The following is a 24240-nucleotide window of genomic DNA, read 5'->3' as shown; positions in this document are numbered from 1 at the left end:
ACTCCATACTCTGAAAATAAGCAATTGTGAGGAAAGAATTTATTCTTCCTTTTTCTGTAAATATGACAATATCTGGGAGGGAAATTTCTTTGCAGAATTTTAATTAATATGAAGTAACGATAGGATGAGAATATTATTTTGCTACTTCTAATAAAATTATTTATATAGGCTATGATTGTTAGTGGTTGAAAACATCAGTATGGTCATATGAGGACTCCCCAATGGAGAAATCAGTCTATCTTACCTTTACCTATTGATTAATCTTAATTTTCTGAAAAGGAGGGCAAACAGATAGTGTGTGCCTCCTTCTGTGATAAATATCAAATATACAACATAAGCTCTGAAGTTTTCCAGCCAAAAATGTTGAACCTGTGTTATATCAAGCTTCTATAGCAGGGGTTGCCGGTCATGCAACCTGAGTTTCAACTCTGATTCATTTACGTATTGTCTATGGCTGCTTTTTACTACAGTGACAGAGTTGGGTAGTTGCAACAGGGACCCATAAAGCTGAAAATATTTACCATCTGTCCTTCTACAGAAAAGACTTGCCAACCCTTGAGCCACATGAACAAAGTAACACCAAAGGGAAATGGCACCACAGGATATGGGACTTGTACAGGACAACTGATCTGGTTTCCGTAACAAGTCAGCGGTACGGAAAATAAGAGTATCACTTAAGCACACCAACTAAATGAAACATAGAGGCTTTGTTTGGATTCTGTGTCAAAAAAGCAAATTGCATAAAGACATTTATATCATTTATTTTTAAATGCCTTAATTCCTTAGTTTCTTTGTCAGTGTAAGCACACCCTTGGTGTTCTCCTATTCCACTGTATGAAGACATGATTAATGGAAGGACATTTATCAAGGATGGAGCTAATCTTGTCTTGGTAGCAGAAAAGCCTAGTATTTAATACTGTGATTCTCTTCCTCAGAAGCTATGAGATTTAGTCCTGTCAGTTTAATTATTGCTTTTCAACTTACTGGGCCTCAAAAGGGGAATATCAGCTACTCTTGGGATTTCTTTAAAATTAAAGGATATGCATTAGGAAAGTGTTTTATAAGTGAGGAAATTATTAGCCAAAATAAGACCCATTTACATTTAGGAAGGTACAGTGAATGAATTAATGGTCTTTATAATAAAACAGATGTAAGTTTGAATATTCTGTTTCTTAGCTGTGTCATTGAGCAAGTTTTTACTAGTTTTGAAGTTTAATTTCTTCATTTTTAAACTAGAGACAATATCTATTTTAAATATTCTAATAGCTAAGTAAATTAAAATCTGTGGAAGTACATACTATACTATTTTTTTTCTTCTTTCACGTCAGGAAACATAATTTTATGGCATAGTAGAGGTAACTGAAAAACTACCTATTTGCTGAGAGAAAAAAAATTATTGTTTAAACATTTATTAGATTGATGGACTGTAAGCTGTTAAGAATTCAGGAGCCACTGAAGACCAAAACTAGTAAAAACGTCATGCATTTTTCTTGGTGTCCTCTCCTCCCCAACAAGTTCTAAAGCCAACACAGCGACCCTTACATTCTAAAGACTGAAGCTGCTCAAGAGCTTTAAACAGTCATTTACCAAATATTTTACATTTTGAAGAGGAGTGATTAAAAAATAACTTTCCAAAGCTTTTACTCCAAGAGCACAGTTGGATCTGAAATCTCTGCCTTTGTAGCTTCACTCACTACTAGAAGAATGCCTGACTCCCTCTCCATACTTTATCCTTTTCATTCTCACCTCTTGCTCTCCTAACAAATTATAACATATAAAACCAAATTGTTAATTATGCAGAGTATGTTTTATACCTAATTTCAAAATCTGATACTGTCGATTCATTAATCTACATTTCCTGAGATCTCATTTTGTCAGAAACTGGGAGATCATTGCTGGGGAATAGCAAGGCAAGAAGAAAGAAAATGAGAGGGAGCTTTCTTTGCCTGTAAGGCCCTCAAAAGTTGGTATGAGAGACTGGCAGTTAATTTAATAGCCCCCAAAGATGATGAAGACTATGATCATAGTATGTTCATGAATCAATATATACTAATATGATACATTGTGGGAACATCAAGGAGGACTCTAACTCATTCTGAGATGGGCAGAAATGTATTTCCTGAACTGGGTTGAAAGAGGGGAGTAACGAGTGCTGATGAACTAGACTACTCCAGATAGCATCAGTATTTTGGAAACTACATGTACTGAAGCATTGCTTAAGCCGAAGTATATATGTATATGATAAAAGCAGGCACAGAATAGCAAAAGTTAAGGATGATGAGATAGGGAAGAGCCAGAATATGGTGGCCTTAGAGACTCTTACGTATAGGAGTTAAACCAGTTTCAGTTTTATAAGCTGAAGATTAATATCAGATATGCCCTTAAAAAAGATTTCTAGTAGTAATGTGGAGAATGAGAGGGGATTCACAAGAGAGCAAGGCAAATGATCAAAGAGCTGCAAGACCAGAAGTCAGAAAACTGGCTTATAACTAATTGATTAATTCATACGTTCAGCAAATATTCATCAACTGTCGAATAAGAACTAGATACTATTCTGTGTTTACATCCTGGTGGAGCTTATATTTAATGCAGTAAGACAGAAAAGAAATGTCAAAGACATGAAATAAGGAAATAGGATTGGAGAGAATTAAGAGAACATACAGTGTGTGAAGGAAGGGAAGGAATGGTACAGAAGAATCTGGAATGATTTCCAGATTTCTCCGTGGACAACTGGGAGATGTTGGTGTCATTCACCAAAGTAAGGAGTGCATGAGGAAGAGGAGTTGCGGACTGAGGTTAGGTGAAAGGAGTTCAGTCTTGCACGTGATGAGTCTGAGATAAATGTTAAGGCAAACTGTACAATAGGAAGTTAAAAAAAAGACAATCTTTAGGGTAGAAAAAGTAATCGCGGCTGCTTCATAATGTAATTATGAACTTTAAAGGTACTGGAGCACAGAAATTCCTTAGGCCGTCATCTGTACAAAGTATATTCTCATGTTAACTTCCATTATTATTTTTCAAGATTATGGGCTTTGAGCTGGATAAATCTACCTGAATCCTGGCAGTGCCACTTACTAGTTGCTTGGTATTGAGCAAGTCTTAGTTTCTCTGCATGTAAAATTGGAATAATATCTACTTTATAGGGGTGCCATAAAATAGTGTATGAAAAGTACCAACCACAGTGACTGACAAAAGATAAATGCTCAGTGACTCCTGGGAATCAAGGAAAACTTTCCACGCACCTCAGGACTAAGATTCTGATTAAGGGTAGAAATGTAAAAGCTATCCACACAGGGTATTTGAGCCACTAAACATGTATGTTGAAGGCTGAGTGTAATGACTGACACCTGTAATCCCAGCACTTTGGGAGGAAGAGGTGGGAGAATCACTTGAGCCCAGGAGTTCAAGGGTTCAGTGAGCTATGGTTGTGCCATGGTACTCCAGCCTGGACAACAAAGGGAGACCCTGGTAACAAAACTTATATGTTGAAAAAATAGTTTCTAGAAAGGGAGAGGATAATATGCCAAAAGGTCCCTGAATAGTTGGCAAGGGAAGTAATTTACTAAGAATAATGGTTGAGGAAGTTGGTTGGATACTTGAAGAGAATAATGAAAAGCTGATACAGTTTTCAAGGGAGTGGACAATAGAGCTGAATAAGGCTTTATTAAAGATTATGCAATAGTTTTGGGTATCCAGATGAATGTTCTTTATAGTTATATGGTTTTCTCCAACTATCAGAAAACTGAATCCAGAGTTGATGTTTTTGAGAATATGGTGTTTTATAGGTAGGTCATTGGTAACTTTTGCCATGTGAGTTTCAGAAATGTGCTGGGGGTATAAGTTAGACTGATGAAGTTGAGGAGCAAATAATAAAGATAAGAAAGCTCCATTCATGAGTATAGATTTTTGTTTCAGAAACTTTGGGTGAGAATTGAAAGCACAAGATAGAAAGAGGGAGGTAACATTGGCAAAAAAAAAAAAAAAGTGTTTTGTTTTTGATTTTTTTTTATGGACAAGAAATATCTGAATATACAAGGTGGCTATAAAGTTCACACTATTTAAAATTGCACATGAACTTTATGGCAACCCTGTATATTAAAGAGGAAACAAAAGAGCCAACCTCAAGAGAGGAGAATTCTGAAGGTGAAGCAAAGGGAAGGGCCAATGAATGATCTAGAATCCAGAGTGTGCATAGACTTAGTAAATCCTTGGGGCTCTCATCATAGAACCTCTGATGAACTTAAGAACCATCTGCCTTATCAGCGAAATACTTGCTATCCCTAACTTGGTGTTCTCTGATCATAGATATCACTAGAAGCAGACACAAACTACTTGTTCTCTCATATTTAGTAAACAATAAAGCTAGGAAAAAGACAACAATAGGGTATTTGCCCCCAAAAACCAAAACAGGGGTTGAGGTCAAGAAAATCTTAATTCTACAAAATTTCACGGTGATTTTTAGCAACGTACTAATTTCTTTTAAATGTTAAAAATGTACTTTGAAAACTTAGATTGATTTTCCAGTTTTGCTTTCTAATTCTTCTAATTCAGCCTTTAAAAGACTGTTTTTCTGCAGACTTGTATATTAAAATTATTTATCTTTATCTTTGTTATAATACAAAAGTCAATGCTGTTTGTAATTGTTTTCATTAGTCTGTACAGAGATGAGGGTTATTAGTGATGTCAGGAAGAATAGGAAAGTTGTAGACACATATTTGCCACAAATTCATCTTCTTATTGAATCACATGTATAAGAACATTTTTTAAAATGACCTGTTTTTATAGAAGATAACAAGCATATTTTAATATTTACATTAAATGTGGCTGGGTGTGGTGGCTCAGACCTATAATCCCAGCACTTTGGGCGGCTGAGGCCAAGAGTTCAAGGCTAGCCTAGGCAACACAGGAAGACTTTGTCTCTACAAAAATTAAAAAAAAAAAAAAAAATTAGCTGGGCACAATGTTGTGTGCCTACGATCCCAGCAACTTGAAAGGCTTAGGCAGGAGAATTCCTTGAACCCAAGAGTTTGAGTCTGCTGTGAGCTCTGATTATGCCACTGCACTCCAGCCTGGGCAACAGTGTAAAACTCCGTTTCTTAAAAATACTATATTTGTACTAAATGATAGTTATTGTACTGGTTTGCTAATATTAAGAAAAAGACATCACCTGGAATCATGTTTTTATTACAATGTTTTAAAGAGAAATTTCAATCTGTATAGCTATAGAATTTTATGTAGTATTTTTTTCAGAAGGTAGCATCTGGAACGTATTTCGGTCCACATTAGTTACAAAAGTGATAATACCTTAACAAGATGAATATTATATAAATGTATCAAGAACCAAATCTAATCATGTCTGCTTCTCCTCCCTATTTTGGGGGTGGGAGTGAGGGGAGTGGGTAAGTAGTGTTAGCAATTTAATATGTATACTTCCACATATTTTGTACATGTGTAACTTGGCTGTTTTACATGTTTTTTGTTTCTTAATTTTAAAAGAAATGGTCTCACAAAATAACACCAACTTAAATATATACAAAGACTGGGGAAGGTAACTCAAATGAATGTAGAGGGCCTGGTGTGAGACTCAGAATGACGATAGAAGGTATGCGTGCAGAAATATATGTAAACACTAATGTTTTTTTCCAAAGGAAACCAAGAAATTCAATATTTTTAGGTAAATACGTTTTAGTTTTTAATGTTAGAATTAGGTAAGTCTGGATTTGGGTCTGTCCTTACCATTTGGGTGAGTTACTTCACCCGTGTCATTTTCTTTATTCATAACATGAGGATGATGGTATCTATTCTTACAATTTTAGGAGGAAGATTTTATAATACATCACAAGTTCAGTGCAGTGCATACTGCTTATTAAATGTTAACTTTCTGTGATCAGGGGTTGTCTGGCTTTGAACATATGAGAAGGGGGTTGACTATGAAGAGGCACCAGAGACCTTTTTTGGGTGATGGAAATGTTCTTGTTTGTAGCGGTGGTTGCAGGACTGTGTATATTTGTTAGAATATAAATTTTGCCTTTGAAATTAATGAATATTTTTGCATATAAATTATACCTCAGCAATGCTCATTTTGTAAAAGGGAATCTATTTCTAAGTAGTAGGTCTCAACAGTGAGCTTAAAATGCTATGTAAACCATGCTATAAACAGAAGTGCTATCAAAAAACAAAAAGTGCTATCAAACAGGCTTTGTTTTTTCCATTTATAGGCCACTGGTAGAGTAGACTTAGCCTAATTCTTAGGGCCTTAGAATTTTTGAAATGGTAAATGAGCTTCGGCTTCAACTTAAAGTCACCAAATTGGGCAGCGCCTGTGGCTCAGTGAGTAGGGTGCCGGCTCGATATACCAAGGGTGGCAGGTTCAAACACAGCCCCAGCCAAATTGCAACAACAACAACAAAATAGCCAGATATTGTGGCGGGCACCTGTAATCCCAGCTACTCGGGAGGCTGAGGCAAGAGAATCGCCTAAGCCCAAGAGCTGGAGGTTGCTGTGAGCTGTGATGCCACGGCACTCTACTGAGGGCAACAAAGTGAGACTCTGTCTCAAATAAATAAATAAAGTCACCAACTATGTTAAGCCCCTAACGAGAGAGTCAGCTGGTCCTTTGAAGCCAGGCACTGATTTTCCCTTTCTTGCTATGAAAGTCCTACATGGCATTTTCTTCCAGTAGAAAGCTGTTTTGTCTATACTGAAGATCTGTTGTGTTGTGTAGCCGCCTCCATCAGTGATGTTACCTAGATCTTCTGGATAACTTGCTGCAGTTTCTCCATTAGCACTTGCTATTTTGCCCTCCATTTTCATGTTGTGGAGATGGATTCTTTCCTTAAACTTCATGAACCGGCCTCTTCTAGTTTCAGTCTTTTCTTTTACAACTTTCTTTCTTAGCCATCATAGAAATGAAGAGAGTTAGGGCCCTGCTCCAGATTAGGTTTTGGAAATATTGTGGCTGGTTTTAGCTTCTATGCAGAACACTGAATCTTTCTCATTATCAGTTAAGGCTCTTTTGCCTTTCTATCATTTGTGTGTTCCATAGAGTAGCACTTTTGATTTCCTTTAAGAATACTTCCTTTGGATTCACAGGTTGGCTAACTAGCACAAGAGGACTAGCTTTTTTAGCTTATCTCACCTTTTATCATGCCTTCCTCATTAGAAATCTTAATCATTTCTAGCTTTTGTTTCAATGTGAGAAATGTGCAACTCTTTCACATGAACACTTACAGACTGTTGTAGGGTAATTAATTGGCCTAATTTTAATATTGTTGTTTCAGGGAATAGAGAGGCCCAAGGAGAGGGAGAGAGATGGGGAACATCTGGTCAGTGGAGTAGTCAGAACACACAAACAATTTATCAGTTGTTTACTGTCTTATATTGGTGTAGTTCATGGCAGTGCAGAGCAGTTAGAGTAATAACATCAGATATCACAGATCACAGATAACCACTTCCAATATAATAAAGAAAATGTTTGAAATATTATAAGAATTACCAAAATGTGGCACAGAGACCTAAAGTGAACACATGGGATTGGAAAAGTGGTATGAACAGACTTGCTTCACACGGGTTTCCACAAACCTTCAGTTTGTTAAAAAACAATATCCTGAAGTGCAGGAAAGCAAAGTACAGTAAAACGAGGTATTCCTGTAACTTAAATATGTATTAGATTTAAAAGCTTATTTCCTTAAACAAGAAGAAAATACATAAGTAATAGCACCCAGTATGTGTATGTATATATTTATGTGTGCATATTCTGTAAATACATACATACCTTTTACAAACATTTTCTAACTCATTCTATGATGCCAATGTTAATGCTGAAACCAAAAATGAGAAAAGCACAGATCAATAGATCAATTTCTCTTATTTATATAAATGCAAAATATACATAACAAAATACCAGCAAACCAAATCCAGCAATGTATAAATACAGTTGACTCTTGAACGATACAAGTTTAAACTGTGTGAGTCCACTTGTATGTGGATTTTCTTCCACCTCTGCCACCACTGACACAGCAAGACCATCTTCACCTCCACCCAGTGTGAAGATGATAAGGATGAAAACTTTATTATTATCTACCTCCATTTAGGATAGTAAATATATTTTCTCTTCCTTATGATCTTCTTAATGATGTTTTCTTTCCTCTTGCTATCTTTATTGTAAGAATACAGTGTCTAATACACATAACACAGAAAATATGTTAATGAACTGTTTGTGTTATTAGCAAGGCTTCTGGTCAACAGTAGGCTATAACTAGTTAAGTGTGGGAGAGTCAAAAAACCTATAGGTAGGTTTTGACTGCCAGGGGATCAGCACCCCAGACCTCCACATTGTTCAAGTGTCAACTGTTTATTGATAAAGTATGACCAAAGTACAACTATCAAGAGAGGAAAATGGATGAATTGGACTATCTCAAAATCAGAGACACTTGTGCTTCAAAGTACACCATCAAGAAAGTGAAAAGTCAAACTCTAGAAGGGGAGGAAATATCCACAATGTATAAAGAACTCTTATAACTCAACAAAAAGACAAATAATCCAACAATTAAGAAATGGGCAAAGTATCTTAATGGACAGTTCTCCCAAAAATGTACAAGAAATGGCCATTAAGCACCTGAAAAGAACCACATCCTTACTCAGTAGAGAAATGTAAATCAGAACAATAATTAGATACATGTATCACTTCATACCCACTAGGATGGCTAAAATGACAGATGGACAATAACAAATGTTGGCAAGTATGTAGAGAAATTTAACCCTTACATGTTGCTGGTGGGAATGTGAAATGGTATAGCAATTTGGAAAACAGTTTGTCGGTTCCTCAGAAAGCTTAACATAGAGTTGTCATATGACCCACAATTCTACTCTACAGAGTGTCCCAGCAATTGCCATACATAGGGAAAATGTAAAATTGTAGCTAATTATACCTTTCTTTACAAAATATTCATTACAGTACTTCACAAAGAGGTAGCCAACATGTTGTGTGAGGTGAATGCAAGCGATGTCGCAGAGTATAAGTCCTGCAATTGAAATTGTCTAACAGAAAAGGAGGATCACCGTCTCTCTGGTGTGTGACAAGAAATCTTTATTTAACCACAACTTTCATAGGCAGTACTGCACGTACGCATCATAAATCAATAATCTAATAGCTCTAACTCAAGGACCCAGGTCCTAACCACCTGGCGTCAGGATGTCTACTGCTTAGCCAATAACAACACTTCCAACCTTATCTAAAGGTGTTTCTTATGCTAAGTAACCAGAAGTAACAAACCATAAAAACCAAAGCTCCAGGAGATCAAACAGACACAAGACAGAACTCTGGGGGACCAAAGAGCTACAATGCTTGACCTTTAACAGACCATCTGGAGGCAGTCATCCATCTTTAGGGAGCAGTTTGGGAATTCCTGACATACACAGAGCCTACCTTCAAGCTCTTCCTCCGTGCACAGGCCAAAAGTCAGCAAGCCCTGTCTCTTACATGACCAGGCCTATAACAACAATGGAGTGCTAGCCAGGATTTTCCATTCTGTCTCCCAAAGACTTTTACTTTACTCTCACAGAAATAATCAGGATAAAAGTTTTACATATAGGCTTTTCGTCTATACCAACACGTAAAGAACATTTTATAAATATTTTGTAGTATTTCCTATTTTTGTAAATACTTTCCATTTTCCCTATGTGTGGCAACTATTGCGACACCCTGTATTGAGTGTATACTCAAGGGAATTGAAAGCATGTATTTACACAAAAACTTGTGCACAAATATTTTAGCAGTACTATTCACAAAAAGTGGAAAATATCCAAATGTCTTGTCAACAGGTGAACAGGTAAACAAAATGAAGTATATTCCTACAATGGAATATTATTCGGCCATAACAAGGAATGAAGTACTGAGTCATGCTCCAACATGGGTGACCGTGAGAGGATAGTGCTAGGTGAAAGATGACAGACACAAAAGATCATGTCTTGTGTAATTCCATTTATTTGAAATGGTCAGAATAGGCAAATAAATCCAGGAAGACAGAAACCAGATTAGTTATTGCCAGGGGCTGAGGGAAGACAGAAAAGGTAAATAATAGCTAAGACGTGCAATCTTTGTTTTGAGCATGACATAATGTTCTGACAGTAGATAGTGGGGTTGATTGTATGGTTTCTTGAGTATACTAAAAACCACCAATTGCACCATTTAAAAATGTGAATGTTATGGTATATGAAATACATTTCAATAAAGCTTCAGTAAAAATATTAGTGTAGAATTTCTTCTGGCTTTTTTTCCCCTGGAATTCTGAATCCCTTCAAACCTTTATATTTTCTCTTGTGAACCATGTGGTCTGAGAGCTTCTTTTCTATGTCATAAGCTCTTATATCAGTGGTTCAAGCTAATTTTAGGACAGAGAAAATTCTTTTCATCTGCATGAATGAACATTCACTGAGATGCTCAGCAGTTGGATTCGTCAAGATCCTTGCTTGTTTTTTAAGGGATATGATTTATTCTCTGACTACTAGGAGCTGTGTTTATTTAGTATTGTATTTGTACTTTGAGTAATATACTAAGTAGTTCATTGTCATCATATCCTTATTTCCAAGACATTTTAAACATAAAATCTTACAAACATAATACTACAGGAAATGTAAAGATATAAAAACATTGAACTTGTACTGAATTAGAAAAAGATTTAATGTGTGCCATAATGTGTGCTTGCTGTTCCACCTCCTCAAGAAGCTAAGATGGTGGGATTGCTTGAGCCCAGGAGTCGAGTTCATCTGAGCAACACATTGAGACTCCTGTTTGTTTCTCTCTCTTTCTCTCTCTCTTTTCTTTTTTTGAAACAAAGTCTTGCTTCGTTGCCCATTGAAAGTGCCATAGCATTATCATAGCTCACAGCAATCTCAAACTCCCGGGTTCAAGTGATCCTCCTGTGTCAGCCTCCTGAGTAGCTGGAACTACAGGTGCCCACCACAGTGCTCAGCTAATTTTCTATTTTTTTAGTAGAGACAAGGTTTTGCTCTTGCTTGGGCTGGTCTTGAACTCCTGAGCTGAAGGGATCCTCCCAGAATGCTAGGATTACAGACATGAGCTGCCACTCGTGTCTCTTGAAAAAAAAAGAATCTAATGTTGAAAATCTCCTGAGCATAATTTAATATGATAATATAGAAGTAGAAAGTTTAAGCCATAACCTCATCAGTGTTCTCAAACTTCAATGTACATATAAATGACAGGGAGTACAGGAGGATCTGTTGAAATACAAGTTCAGATTCAATAATCTGGGATGGGCCTGGGTCTCTTCATTTCTGATAAACTCCCAAGATGGCCAATACTGCTTTCCTGTGTATGAGGAGCAAGAATTTAGGCACTTCATACTGACCTTTGGCAAACCTTATTAGGTGTTTTATTGCAATTTTATGTCTTTCTGGTACCTATTTTTATAAGTTATCTGTGATAGTACGTAAATAAATGGGTAGGGTTTTTCTAGTACTTTCTATTCTATGTACTAGGGTGTCCGCCCTGTACATAGCACTTAACATTGCTGGGAAAAAGAAATTTTGCCCTGTGTGATATTAATGCATACTACTTAAAATAACTATAGTCAGATTTTTTTGTGTACTTAATACAGCTTACACGCTTATTTAATCATTTCTTCTATATGATTCTTAATTGAGGGAAACAACATTTCATTTTGAAAGATACGGCTATCTGTAGTTGAACTAAAAATATTTTTTTAGCATTATTATTTTATTCTTTAACAATAACATACTTTACACAGTTACAAAAATGAATAGCAGTTAGTGCTGTGTGCCAGGCACTATATCAAATGCTTAGCCGGCCTGATTTCATTTTAATCATCATGACATCTCTCATTTTTTCACCCATCAACTATTTGAGTACCTCCTCTGTTCCAGGAGTGTGCATACAATGGTAAGCCAGATAAACACAGGTTCTGTTAGTGCAGTGGGAGGTGCTGTACAATAATCAAGCAGTTGTAGATCTGTGATAGCTGTAAAAGAAAAGTTGTTAATTACAACATTTGCCATGTTTTTCTACTTTCAACCACGAAAGAGAGTTCTGCTTTTGCCTTAGCTTTTCCCAACTAGCCTCATCCTCTTCCACTCCACTCCAAGGAGAATTCTTCTCGTGTCTGCTGTGTTCCTGAGCTGTTGTGATGGGAGATCCAACTAATGGGCAGAGAGAGACAAAAATTTGGAAGTAACAGTGAACAATTTATACAAGAAAGAGCAGAAGTAGGAGGAAATAATTTATAAAATGCAATTTTTAAAAAGACACTTGAATACCTGAAGAGACACTGTATTAATTTGAGGAAATAAAGTATCAGTACTTCAACTGGAAGTCTTTTTAAACCACACTTATTTTGTCAGATGCTATTTATTTGAATTTTTCTATGTGCCTAGGTCTGTGGAATAAAATTATTTATATTAGCAGCTACCAGGGTAGAATATAATTCTGTCCATGCCCTTAAGACTATTAGAGTTGTCAGTGAGAAAAGGTTGAAATATTTAGAAAACAATGAAAGACTCTTTTTTACTATTAGGGCCACACATGTTGGCCCTAATAGTAAGTAATTATATACATTTACTAATTATAAAATAGTAAATTTACTAATTATAAAATAGTAGTAAGTAATTATGCTGACTTGAGGCTGATTGGACATGCGCTTAGAAGAATGCTAATTTTAAAAAGCTATAGTCTCTTTCTAGTAGTAGTACTGTGTTCATTTTGATTATTAATTGATGGAAAATTCTTAGTGGTGCTAATCAGATCTTTATTTGACCTTTATATTTTAATGCTACATTGTTGTGATTTCTAAGATGTTTTGTTTTCCCTGTTGTTATTATGATTTGGGGCATCTTAATATATTTTGAAGATAATAAGAAACTTTAAGTTTCTGAATATTAAAAGTAGCTCTATGTTTTTCTTTTAAAAGGAAGATCTGAAAAATTTTTATAAATTTTGTCTTGGAAATTAGTTTATTCATTATGTTTGATTTTAGGAAATGGTGCTCTTGCAGAACATTCTGAAAATGTGCATATTTCAGGAGTGTCAACTGGTAAGTCATTTTTTGTAATGTTTAAATTTCATGCATGACTTATATGGTAAATATTGAAAGCCACCTGGTATCTTAAGAAGTGATATTTGGCTATAAAAATTATTACTGCTTTTTGCAGCATGTAATAAGGAATGAAGTAACTGGAACATGGAGAAATTCTCATAAGATAAAATTGATACTTGCATGCCCATGGATTGATTATACTCTTCCAAATGGACTGCATAATTATTTTTTCATACAAACATTGAAACAAGAGAAAAGTTAACTCAAGTTAAATTAGTATTCTCTTTCTTTACAAAGTTATATGAAATGACACTTATTAAAATATAATTTGAATGCTGTCCCTAGGATTAGAGCCTTAGAAATTAAGTATTTTGCTTGATTTTTAGATAGAGTACTAGTCTACTTAAAACTATTGTACTTGAGTGCATAGTTTATTTGCTATTAAAAGCACCTCCAGCAACATACTTGTGTGTGTATAAGTAGTGTATTCATTAATTCATCAATTGATTCTTTGTGTCCTCTTGTAATTTGGTGGTTTTCCTTACATAAGCAAAATGGAAGATTTGCTCTTTGTTTTGTGTATGACTTTGTGTCAGAAAGTTAATAGAGTTAACAATACTCTAAGGGTTAGTATGCACTAGTCAAACACATTGACAAGCCTGGTTTCCTAAAAATGAAAAGCAAGTGCCTCAGTACCCATATTAATTCCTTCATAATTTGATTCACTTTTTAAAATATGTTTTCACATGATATATAATTTTATATATCGCATGAAAATAAGGGTATTTTAAAAACACTTCATTTTTTCCTATACATTTTCAATAGCTAATGAGAATTATATTGCTTTTCCAAGTTGAAACTGTGGAGTAAGATTATTTACAGATGTATCTTAATTTTCACAACCAAATTTAGTAGTTTCCAAAATTTTTGGTCTTGGTACTCTTTTAAGCTTTTAAAAAATATTGAGGACTATTCATCTGCTTGGGTTGCTATAACAAAATATATGGGGTAGCATAAATAACATATTAATTTTCTCACAATTCTGGAAGCCAGAAGTCCAAGATCAAGATGTTGGCAGGGTTAGTTCCTGGTGAGACTTCTCTTCCTGGCTTATAGATGGCTATCTTCTTGCCTTACACAGCTTTTTTTCTGTGGTGTGTCTAGAAAAAGAGAGAGGTCTCCTGTGTCTTCTCAGAAGAACATCCATCCTGTTGGATTAGTGGCCCACCCTTATGACCTTATTTATCCTGTTACCACCTTAGAGGTTCTATCTCCAGGGACTTAAGGTTTCAACATATATGGGTTTTGGGGGTGGGTGTACAATTCAGTCCATATGAGGATTTCCAAGAGTTTTTGTTTATGCGGACTCTAGCTACCGATATTTTCTGTACTAGAAATTAAAATTTGGAATTTGTTTTAAAACTTATTGATTTAATTTAAAAAAAAGTAATGAATGTATTGTATTATTTGTATCGGTATGTAATTCTATGAAAAATATTTTTATTACATAAAACATTAATAAAAAAGATAGCATTGTTTGATAATTTTGTAAAGTCTTTAATCGCCTTGAAGACAGATTCTCACATCTATTTCTGCATTCATTCTTTTGCAACATAATGTTTTATTTCACATAAGTGAAGACATTCCAACCTCACGCTGATTTGTAATTGAAAAAGAGAGGAGTATTTTAAAAGATTTTTTTATATAATTGTGCGTATTCTTTAATACTAAACCAGAACTCAACAAGTGGTAGTTAGTGGCAGTGTGGAATCTGAAAATATCAGTCAACTTTTTGTACACTCTGTTACATTAAAATCTAATTGGCTTTTCTTGCCCTTTGAATTGGTTTCCTTATAATGTATGATTTTATAATATACATTGGTCATCTGCAAAATACTGATTTGCTGAATTATGCAGATTAATATGAAATATGAGAAGTTATGGAAATTTGGACAGATTCAGTGTATGTACTTAAATTCTGAACCTTATGTCAGCTCATCAAGATTAGATTCTACTTCTTATTTTTATCTGTTTGCTTGAAATTAGACTACTAGGCTTCTGATGAACATTGATAGTACCCTTTTTCCTTGCTTTTGAATTTCAAATATGTATTTAGAAATGTATATTAATTTTGTAGGGTTACCATAACAAAGTACCATACACTGGTTAACTTAACAGAAATTTGTTTTCTCATGATTTTGGAGGCTAGAATTCTGATCATAAGATGTCAAGTAGGGTTGGATTCTTGTGAGTTCTCTCTTCGCTTGTAGGTGAGTGTCCCTGTGTGTGTGGTTGTCCTAATCTCCTTCTGGTAAGGACGTCAGTCATACTGTGTTAGGGCCACCCACCTGACCTCTTTTAACTTAACTGCCTTTTTAATATCCTTGTCTCTCCAAATACAGCTACACTCTGAAGAAGTATTGGGGTTAGGACTTTAACACAGAGTGGTGACATAGTTTATCCCATAACAAAATGTGTGTTTTAACTAAATGTATTTATACTTATTTATGCCTCCATTTCAGAGCTCAGTGAAACTTTATTAATAATTACTTTTCCTAGTCTGACCTGTTCTAATTCTACTATGAAAAAAATAAATGGATGCTGCCTCCAAAGCTGCTTTTGTGTACACAGATTCTTTGCGTTTTTTATATGGCCAGCGTGGCACTACGAATGTAATGTTTAATATGATACAAGCTGTCTGAAATCCTTATATCCCCTGTAGAAACTAGGCCCCCTTCAGTGCTGGTATGAGTGGAGAACTAGCCTTTGGAAAAACCTCTAAATGTAGGATTTGCTTTCCCTTGAGACCAGCAAGCAACAGATGTGGTGAGGCACTTGGGTGTGCTGTGGGGGTACCTATTCCTGTTCTTCACTGCTCCTTTGACAGCGGATGCTACTCCATCTGCCAGTCCTTAGTGCCCTCCTTAGTCATTGTTTGCACTTTGGCAAGTATACTGACAATTTTAGAAAAATTTTAACTTTTCTACAGTTAGTGTTATCGGGTTATTTATTATCCAAATCAGGACACTTTGAAAGTGAAAGAGTACACTATTTTTAATTATGCCGGCACCACTGACAAAATCAGGGCTGTGTGGTGACCACAAAATGAGGATGTGTGGTCACCCTGTCTGTCAATGAATTAAATTCACCTGATACGGACTTTGTCCCTAGAAGGGTGGAAGTAAGCAATGAGTGAAACATTATTTTTTCAGTTAACCTATCATTTAATATCAGAAGTAAATATGCAGAATGAATCTGTCATGTGCTATTAATATACTAAGTCCTGTGGCAAATATTGAGCTTACATGTATTAAGTGAGAATATCCTGTGAGCAGTATATGACTTAATATTAACTTTTCTTATGTTATTAATTAGGAATAGTCCTAAATTCTTAGTTTTGTTTACTTATGAATTATTTTGAAATTATTAATTTCTGATTGATAATATATTTTTGGTTCTTGTGCTTGGAATGAATTTTTTATATTTTTAATATTCTGCACACTTTCATCTTTCTTTTCAAATTCTTGCCAAGAGACATGTCTTTGCCTTTTGCTGTTTCTTATGCTATAGATTGACATAAGTAATTTCAGTTAAATTACAAAAAAATAAGTATGTGTTCACTCTTAGGAAGTAAAAGAAAAAAATAAATATGTATCTGGTGATTATATAAAAGGAAAGAATTATTGGATAAGATTTTTTTTAATGCTTTTTTTCTTTAATTGGGAACTTTTCATGGTCTAGAATTTTAAATCTCTCTTCATGTATAAATTAGAAAAAGGAGAAAAGACAAATGGTATTTTTGTAAGGCTAAGAGTTCTGAAAATCATTATGAAATTACAGAAACTGCCAAGTAATTATTTACATTAAAACATAGGAAGGCTATTTTAATGATTTTTCAAAGAGTATAAATTATGGTACGTGTCTCATGAGTATTTTAATGTCTGAATTTTGTTACTAGCTAGATTACTGCTCATCTGCTACATGGAGTAAAACATATTTTAGGTCAGGTTGATTTATGACAAGGCTTTTGTACGCATTAAACAAATTTTTTTAGTATAACTACTTTAAACTTAGTTTATAATCTATGATGTTGATTTGACACAAGATAATTCTAGAAATAGTTTATGTTCTCCCTACTATTAATTACTTCCAAATTAAGTTTTTTGTTTTTACAAATTCTATACAAGTTGTATTAATATCTAGAAAAATTCAAAAACAAAAGAATTTTAAAAAGCCAGTCATTAATCTTAGTATAATCTAATTAATAATGGCATATTGATTTATTTCACATGTGCCTTTTCTGTGCATACCTTAAAAATAGTTGCATATGCATTTGAATTATAACTAACTTTATCTTCTTTCTAGATGTAACGTTATATCTTATTTTTTTCATTAGTCTTTATATCCTTTTTTTTTTTTTTTTTGTGGTTTTTGGCCAGGGCCCCACCTCCGGCATATGGGGCCGGTGCCCTACCCCTTTGAGCCACAGGCACCGCCCTATAGCCATTATTTTAATGACTGCACAGAAGTCCCATCAGGATTCTACACTGATGTTCTTAAACATGTCAGTGGGTTGTTTCCCCTGGGTTTTCTCCACTCTGGATCATGTTCAAGGGACATATTAATATACAGTTGACCCTTGAAAAACAAGGGAGTTAGGGACCCCAGCCCCCTGAACAGTTTAAAATTGATGTATAACTTTTGAGTCCTTCAAAACTAACTGCTTAATAGCCTACTGTTAACTAGAAGCCTTATCAATAACAAAGAGTTTATTAACACATACTTTGTGTGTTACATGGATTATATACTGTATTCTTATAATAGAGTAAGGCAAAAGAAAAGCAAATGTTACTAAGAAAATCATAAGAAAGGGAAAATAACATTTACAGCACTGTACTATACAGGGTGGCCATAAAGTCATGTGCAATTTTAAATTGCACACAAAGTTTATGGCCACCCTATATTTGTTGATACCATAAATTTACATTGTTTGTAAGATGAATTGTCTGTCTGAAATGGTAGGCAATTGCAGCTGCAGACCTCAATCTAATAGTACATACAAATCAATTTAGTTTTTTCTTGTAATATCATGACTCTTCTCTGCTTTTGGGGTATGCTTCCAGCATATCTAGTGGCATTTCGTATAGGTCCTATGCACTAAATATGATGGAAAATATGTGAGAACCACATGAAATCACCTTTTACCGTGATATGCAGTTTGCTGGAGAGATGAACTGCTCTCATGAGATGATCGGCATCACATGTTTTAAGTGGACACTTGCAACTCTGAGCTCACCCCAACAGCAACAAGAGGTGGCTATGAAATTATTACAGTAGTACATTAGACTTAATTTTGTGCAGTTGTGATTTAATGCCACATGCTTACATTTCTCTTGAATGCAGATGGTGCCATGTACAATCTGTAAGGTTTGTATGCATAAGTTTTGATAAATTTTAGCTTTTTATAATAATTCGTGTTTATTTTGTGGTAGTAAACAATAAAATAGACTAGTATCTACATATATTTTGTGCATTAGTGACATACTTTTTCTTAATTTTTTTCTATATTTCTAGGCCATATGATTTATTGGTAAGTTTTTTTAATCATTGCAGATGTCCAAAAAGTTTTCCAATATATTTATTGAAAAGAATCCACGTATAAATGGGCCCTCACATTTTAAACTCATGTTGTTCAAAGGTCAACATATCTAAGCTTTTTTATGTCTAAAAATATTTCCTTAGCATAAAGTTCTAAAAGTACAATTAATATGTCCAAGGTCATAAATAATTTAATGACTCTAGAAACGTTTGGACAGATTGCTTTCAAAAATGGAGTGCCAGTTTACACAGCTCTCTGCATTGTACGAGAGCAGTTACATTCTGTCTGATCATGTTTTTCTTATCTAACTTTTCTTCTTATACTTCTGTTCAACTTCCAAACTTTTATTTCCCCCAGATTGTTAAAAAAAAAAAAAAGAGAGGAACTGTTTTCTTCTGATTTTGATTTACGGCTTAGAGTATTGTAATGTTGCAAAGAATATAAGAATGAGATTGGCTTTTCTTTATAGTTAGGCAAAAACTAGCCTAAAACTTAAAAATGGTTTTCTGGTTGCTAATAGGAAGAGATGTTGGAGCTTGTTTCTTTGTCAGGTAGAAGTTTTTTTTACTTATGAGGATTAACATGTTATTTCCAGTTGTCAGTGATACAGCTTCTAAATGTTCCTACCTTTTAACCATGGCTGAATGTTCTCCATGAGTTTACTTTGATCTTAAGTCTACTCTACATTCCACTTAGAATCTTTTGTCAGGCAAAGCTGACATGTTTTGAGAGCTGACAAAAAGAATATTTACATAGGAAGTTCCTTTCTTAATCCTTATTCATATTAACTGAACTAGTAGAGTATATAAAACAGAGTTCAGATTGTTCTTTATGTGGTCAGAGTCTCTTCTGTCAGAATTGTCACTGTTTCTTGCTTTTGTATATTTGTATTTTATGGTTCCTATTGTAGAATTCAAAGACCTAGCACACTGCTGATCCTATATACCTTTTACAACTGATAAATTAGCTGTGGCCTTTTTAATTGGGTCATATTTTCTAATTTTAATTAATTTCCTTACAGATTAGTTAGCAACATTTTGTAATATGTGATATAGTAAAATGGTTTTTGTTTTTAACTACAGCTTAAAGCTTAAGTATTACAGCAAGGTATTTTGAAGTTTCCCTGGAAGATCATCTAGAGTGATAAAACATTTATTATTCTAGAATTTTTAAGATCTTCCACATAAAAAATCTGAAAGGAAATAGTAAATAAAGATGATAAACTGTAGATGATAGAAGTTTACAGCATTTCTTAAATATACAAAAGTTTCAAGAATGAGAGCAGGTAAAATAGTCCTTTGCACTTTTTCTGTGTAATTTTGATATTTTATAAATATTCAATCAAGTACCTGGACCACTTACTAAAGTTACTAAAAAAAATTTCACTGTTCTTTTCCCCAATGTTATAATGATGTGTTTTGCCCATGTTTCAAATGAAGAAAGGGGGAAAAAACTTATATTTTCGTTAATAATGAGTACATTAGGGTTTTTAGGATTTCAGAACGTAAAAATAGAACTTAGTCTGAACCAAAAAAACTATCTTTCAGATGAAGAAAGTAAGGAATACAGGACAGTCCATTAAAAAAAAAATTACTGTAGGATACTATTAATTTTTAAAGTTATTGCTGCTTTCTGAGAGTTTAGTAAGGAGGCATTTAAGCTTTTGAAGTACTCCCCTTAAGTTTTGGAAAGGACAGTAATGGTGGCATTATTATTTGCATATTATATGTTATGTGGTTTAATTTTATTGATAATGTTTTATATGAAGCATCTTTATATTACATTATTATAACTTATTTTGTATATTGTCAAATATTTATTGAACAATTATTTGGGGGAGTTTGTTTGTTTGGCACAGTCTCTCTTTGTCACCCTCGGTAGAGTGCCAGAGCGTCATAGATTACAGCAACCTCAAACTCTTGGTCTCAAGCGATCCTCTTGCCTCAGCCTCACTTGTAGCTGGGGCTATAGGCACCCACCACAACGCCTGGCTATTTTTAGAGACAAGGTCTCATTTTTTGCTCAGGCTGGTCCCGAACTCCTGATCTCAGGCAGGCTACCCGCCTTGGCCTCCCAGAGTGCTAGGATTACAGGTGTGAGCCACCATACCCAGCAACAATCATATTTTTATAACATAAAATATTATTATATATGATTATATGATATAAAATGTCATATCTTATAACATGTAAAATTATTATATGTTTTATTTTTATCTTATATTACAGGGTGAGCATCCCAAATCTGAAATCTAAAAACTTGAAATGCTTCAAAATCAGAAACTTTTTGAAAAATGATGTAGCACTACAAGGAAATGCTCATTTGAGCATTTTAAATTTAGGATTTTTGCATTTGGGATTCTCAACCAGTAAGTGTATATCTGCACATATTCCAAAAGAAGTTTGAATTACTTATCTCAAGATTTTTTGATAAGGGTTACTCAAAATCTATTATAATAAACCAAAATGAGCTCAGCATTAGAATAGTACATGGGAGTACCAGAAGTATAGATCAGATTGAATTGTGGCAGAGTGTGTGATGCCTACGTGATAGAAGTGACGTTAATCTGGACGCATCCACTCCATTGAGTGTGCCAGACCCACTGAAGGCATAAAAAAGCGAGTTGCATTCAAACATTTAACATTTTCTTTTCCACTCTGTAACTTTGAGAATAATTCTTCAAAGTGTGATAACATGTTATCCGTAATATTGCCAAAGAATGAATTTGAGTTGAATATATATTGTTCAACTATTATGCAAAAACCAGTGAATAAACTGTTAGCAGGTGAGTAAACTATACTTGGATGTCAGTTGACTAATAGCCCAATAAGACTAAGGGAGTGGTTTGATTTAAACAGTAATAGAAATACAGTATCTAGAACAAAGCAGATGATAGTGCTTTACTCCTCACTTAAACGTATTGTGGGTTATGTTTCTGACAAAAAGACAATGACTGGAACACTCCTGGAAGATGTGAGTGTACTATAAATTATGTCAAAGCCAATAGATGGCTTAGAAAGAAATCATGAGCTCCAACGCTAATTTGTTCACTCAGGGGCTGATTTCTGCCTTGCCTCTATTATGCTTCCAGCAAGAGTTATGGTAAGCTTCAAAATTTAATAATTTTTCCCACTCAGGAAAAATAAAAGTAGTGGCTTTAGTATTATAGTCTTCTGTGGTGCTTAAAAATGGAAAATGTAGGTACTATTTCAATAGTTTTTATGCCCTCTTAAGCCCTTAAAAAAGGTGTAAAGGGACGAATTTTCCCTATTCATGTTGTCTTATGCCTTGTAAGCAAAATTCAAAATGATTTTTACTACTTAGAAATTTCAGGGAGAAAGCTTTTTATATAGTTCCATTTGGGGGTAGCTATATTCAGGGGGGGGGTTTTTGCTGTCCTTTATTCATATTGTGCTGTGACCCTGTTTTTCTATTTCTCCTTTTTCTCTCTTTATTCATATTCTGTCTTTTTTACTTTACTGCCTTTATCTACAGTAACCCTTGACTTTTTTTCCTTTCTTTTTTTTTTTTTTGAGACACAGTTTCACTTTGTCACCCTGGGTAAAGTACTATGGTGTCACAGTTCACAGCAACCTCTAGCTCTTGGGCTCAGGCGATCCTCCTGCCTCAGTCTCCCAAGTAGCTGGGACCACAGGCGCCTGCCACAATGCCTGACTATTTTTTTGTTGCAGTTTGGCCGGGGCTGGATTTGAACCCGCCACCTTCTTTATATGGGGCCAGTGCCCTACTCACTGAGCCACAGGCACCACCCAGCCCTTGATTATTTTTTTTAGTTCTGAACATCATTGACTTTCAAGAAAGCAAAGAATTAACCTTCCTTGATTAGAGCTAATAGTCAAGTAAAATATTTTGGTCCTTAAAGAATGTTAGGTAGAATGAAAGCTGCTTTCATTCTTTAAGTATCTCTACTAATGCAGCGGGATATTTATATAGATTGTAAATGGATGCAGAATTTTCTACTTGTCATAGGAACATGTGATTTCTGATAATACACCTAGGCCTGAGAGTAGTAAGACAGTTCTAAATGGGAGTGATTGATTATACATCATTTTTTCTGCTTGCACTGACTCTTGCCTTTTACATTATAATTTAAAAGTTTCTCATCTTAGACTAGTAAATATTGCCACAAGTTGAGCATCCCTAATCCAAACTTCTGAAATTTCAAATATTCTAGAAAAGAATCTGAAACTTTTTGAGCACTGATATTCATGCTGAAATGATCAATTCTTTTGAGCATTTTAGATTTGAATTAGGGATGTTCAACCAGTGTGAATTATTGCAAATATTCCAAAATTGAAATAAAATCCAAAACATCTCTGGTCCCAAGCATTTTGGATAAGGGATACTGAACTTATTTTCAAATGCAGTAATTATTTCCATAAAGAGAGAATTTTAGCTTTCTGACTTCTTTAAAAAAAAAAAGAAGAAGAAGAAATTTGGAGTAATGCTAAGGAAATACTGTTCACGTCCAGTCTCTGTGGCCTTTCAATTCTGTCCATCCTCAGTATGTTGACGTCTGACATTTCCATTATGACAGAGCTCAGTTCAGGTACCAAGTGATCAGAAAGCCCATTCAAAGAGTCTAGACAACAAAGGGTCAAAGAAATAAAGACATTAGGTATGAGCAAGTTACAAAAAGAGGACTTTTGAACTGAAGCTGTTTCTCCCTTCCCAAGGGTTTCTAATGTTTGGCATTCAGGTTGCAGGGTTTAGTTATGTCATACATGACAGTCATACAAAGGACTGCTCTAGTACTTTAACTTCATTCATCTGGCAGGTTCTGACACTCACTTGGTCACTTGCCCTGTTTCAGTGGCCCATAGACTCTATATTCAATATGCATGATTTCCAAATGGATTGTCCGTTCAGTATTAACAGTCTGTAAGGATACTACCACCTTTCATTCATCACCTGGCCATCTCAGCTTTCCCCATCTCTGTCCATTCCTCTTTCCTCTGAAATGTCTCCCTTAGCTTCCACTTCATTCCCTTATTATTACACATTCTCTTTATCACTAAAAAGTAGCTTCTAGAATACTGTGTATAAAGTCTTGTAATTCCAAAGAGACCAAGAAGTTTAGTCCTTTCTGTAGGCCCTAAGTGATTATAGCAAATAGGAATCAGTCTTTAGAACTAAGCTTTAAAATAAAGCATACCCTTTTTCTCCATGTTATTATAAATTCTATATCCTTTCTCTCCATGTTAATATAGAACCAATAGTTTTGGGTTTTGTTTTGTTTTTTTCCAAAATAGACCAATTTTGTCTTCATTGAAATGTTATTGAAGCAGCTCCCTTCCACCCATCTCATAATGATTCCAGGTGTCATAGGGAGCTCCTTAGTGGGCAGTAGTTTGCCTTCAGTGGTTATGAGTGCAGCTTCTGAAGCCTGTTGCCTGGGTTCATTTCCATCTGTGACACTTGTTAGTTTTTTGTGGCCTTAAGAAAATTACTTAATTTCTCTGTACCTACATTTTCCCCCTTATCTGTTAAACAGAGATAATAATAGTATTAAATGAAAAAAGACAAGAGAAAGAGAAGTACCTGCCAGGT

General features: G+C 34.7%; 1 protein-coding gene across 2 annotated transcripts in view; it reads left to right on the top strand.

Annotated features, from left to right (window-relative positions):
• LRP12 (LDL receptor related protein 12) overlaps positions 1-24240 on the top strand; it is a 74028-nt gene that overhangs the window by 21528 nt on the left and 28260 nt on the right. The window contains exon 2 of one of the 2 annotated variants that reach the window (XM_053559394.1): positions 13011-13067. The exons of the other annotated variant lie outside the window; for it this stretch is intronic. Within the exon in view, the coding sequence (XP_053415369.1) occupies positions 13011-13067 (57 nt within the window). The remainder of the gene's footprint in view (positions 1-13010; positions 13068-24240) is intronic. 2 annotated transcript variants of the gene reach the window in all.

The sequence above is a fragment of the Nycticebus coucang genome, chromosome 13 (assembly GCF_027406575.1).
Source record: "Nycticebus coucang isolate mNycCou1 chromosome 13, mNycCou1.pri, whole genome shotgun sequence".
Classification (NCBI taxonomy): Eukaryota; Metazoa; Chordata; class Mammalia; order Primates; family Lorisidae; genus Nycticebus; species Nycticebus coucang.
The sequence above is the reverse complement of the archived record's forward strand: the minus strand, read 5'-3'. Positions and strand labels throughout refer to the sequence as shown.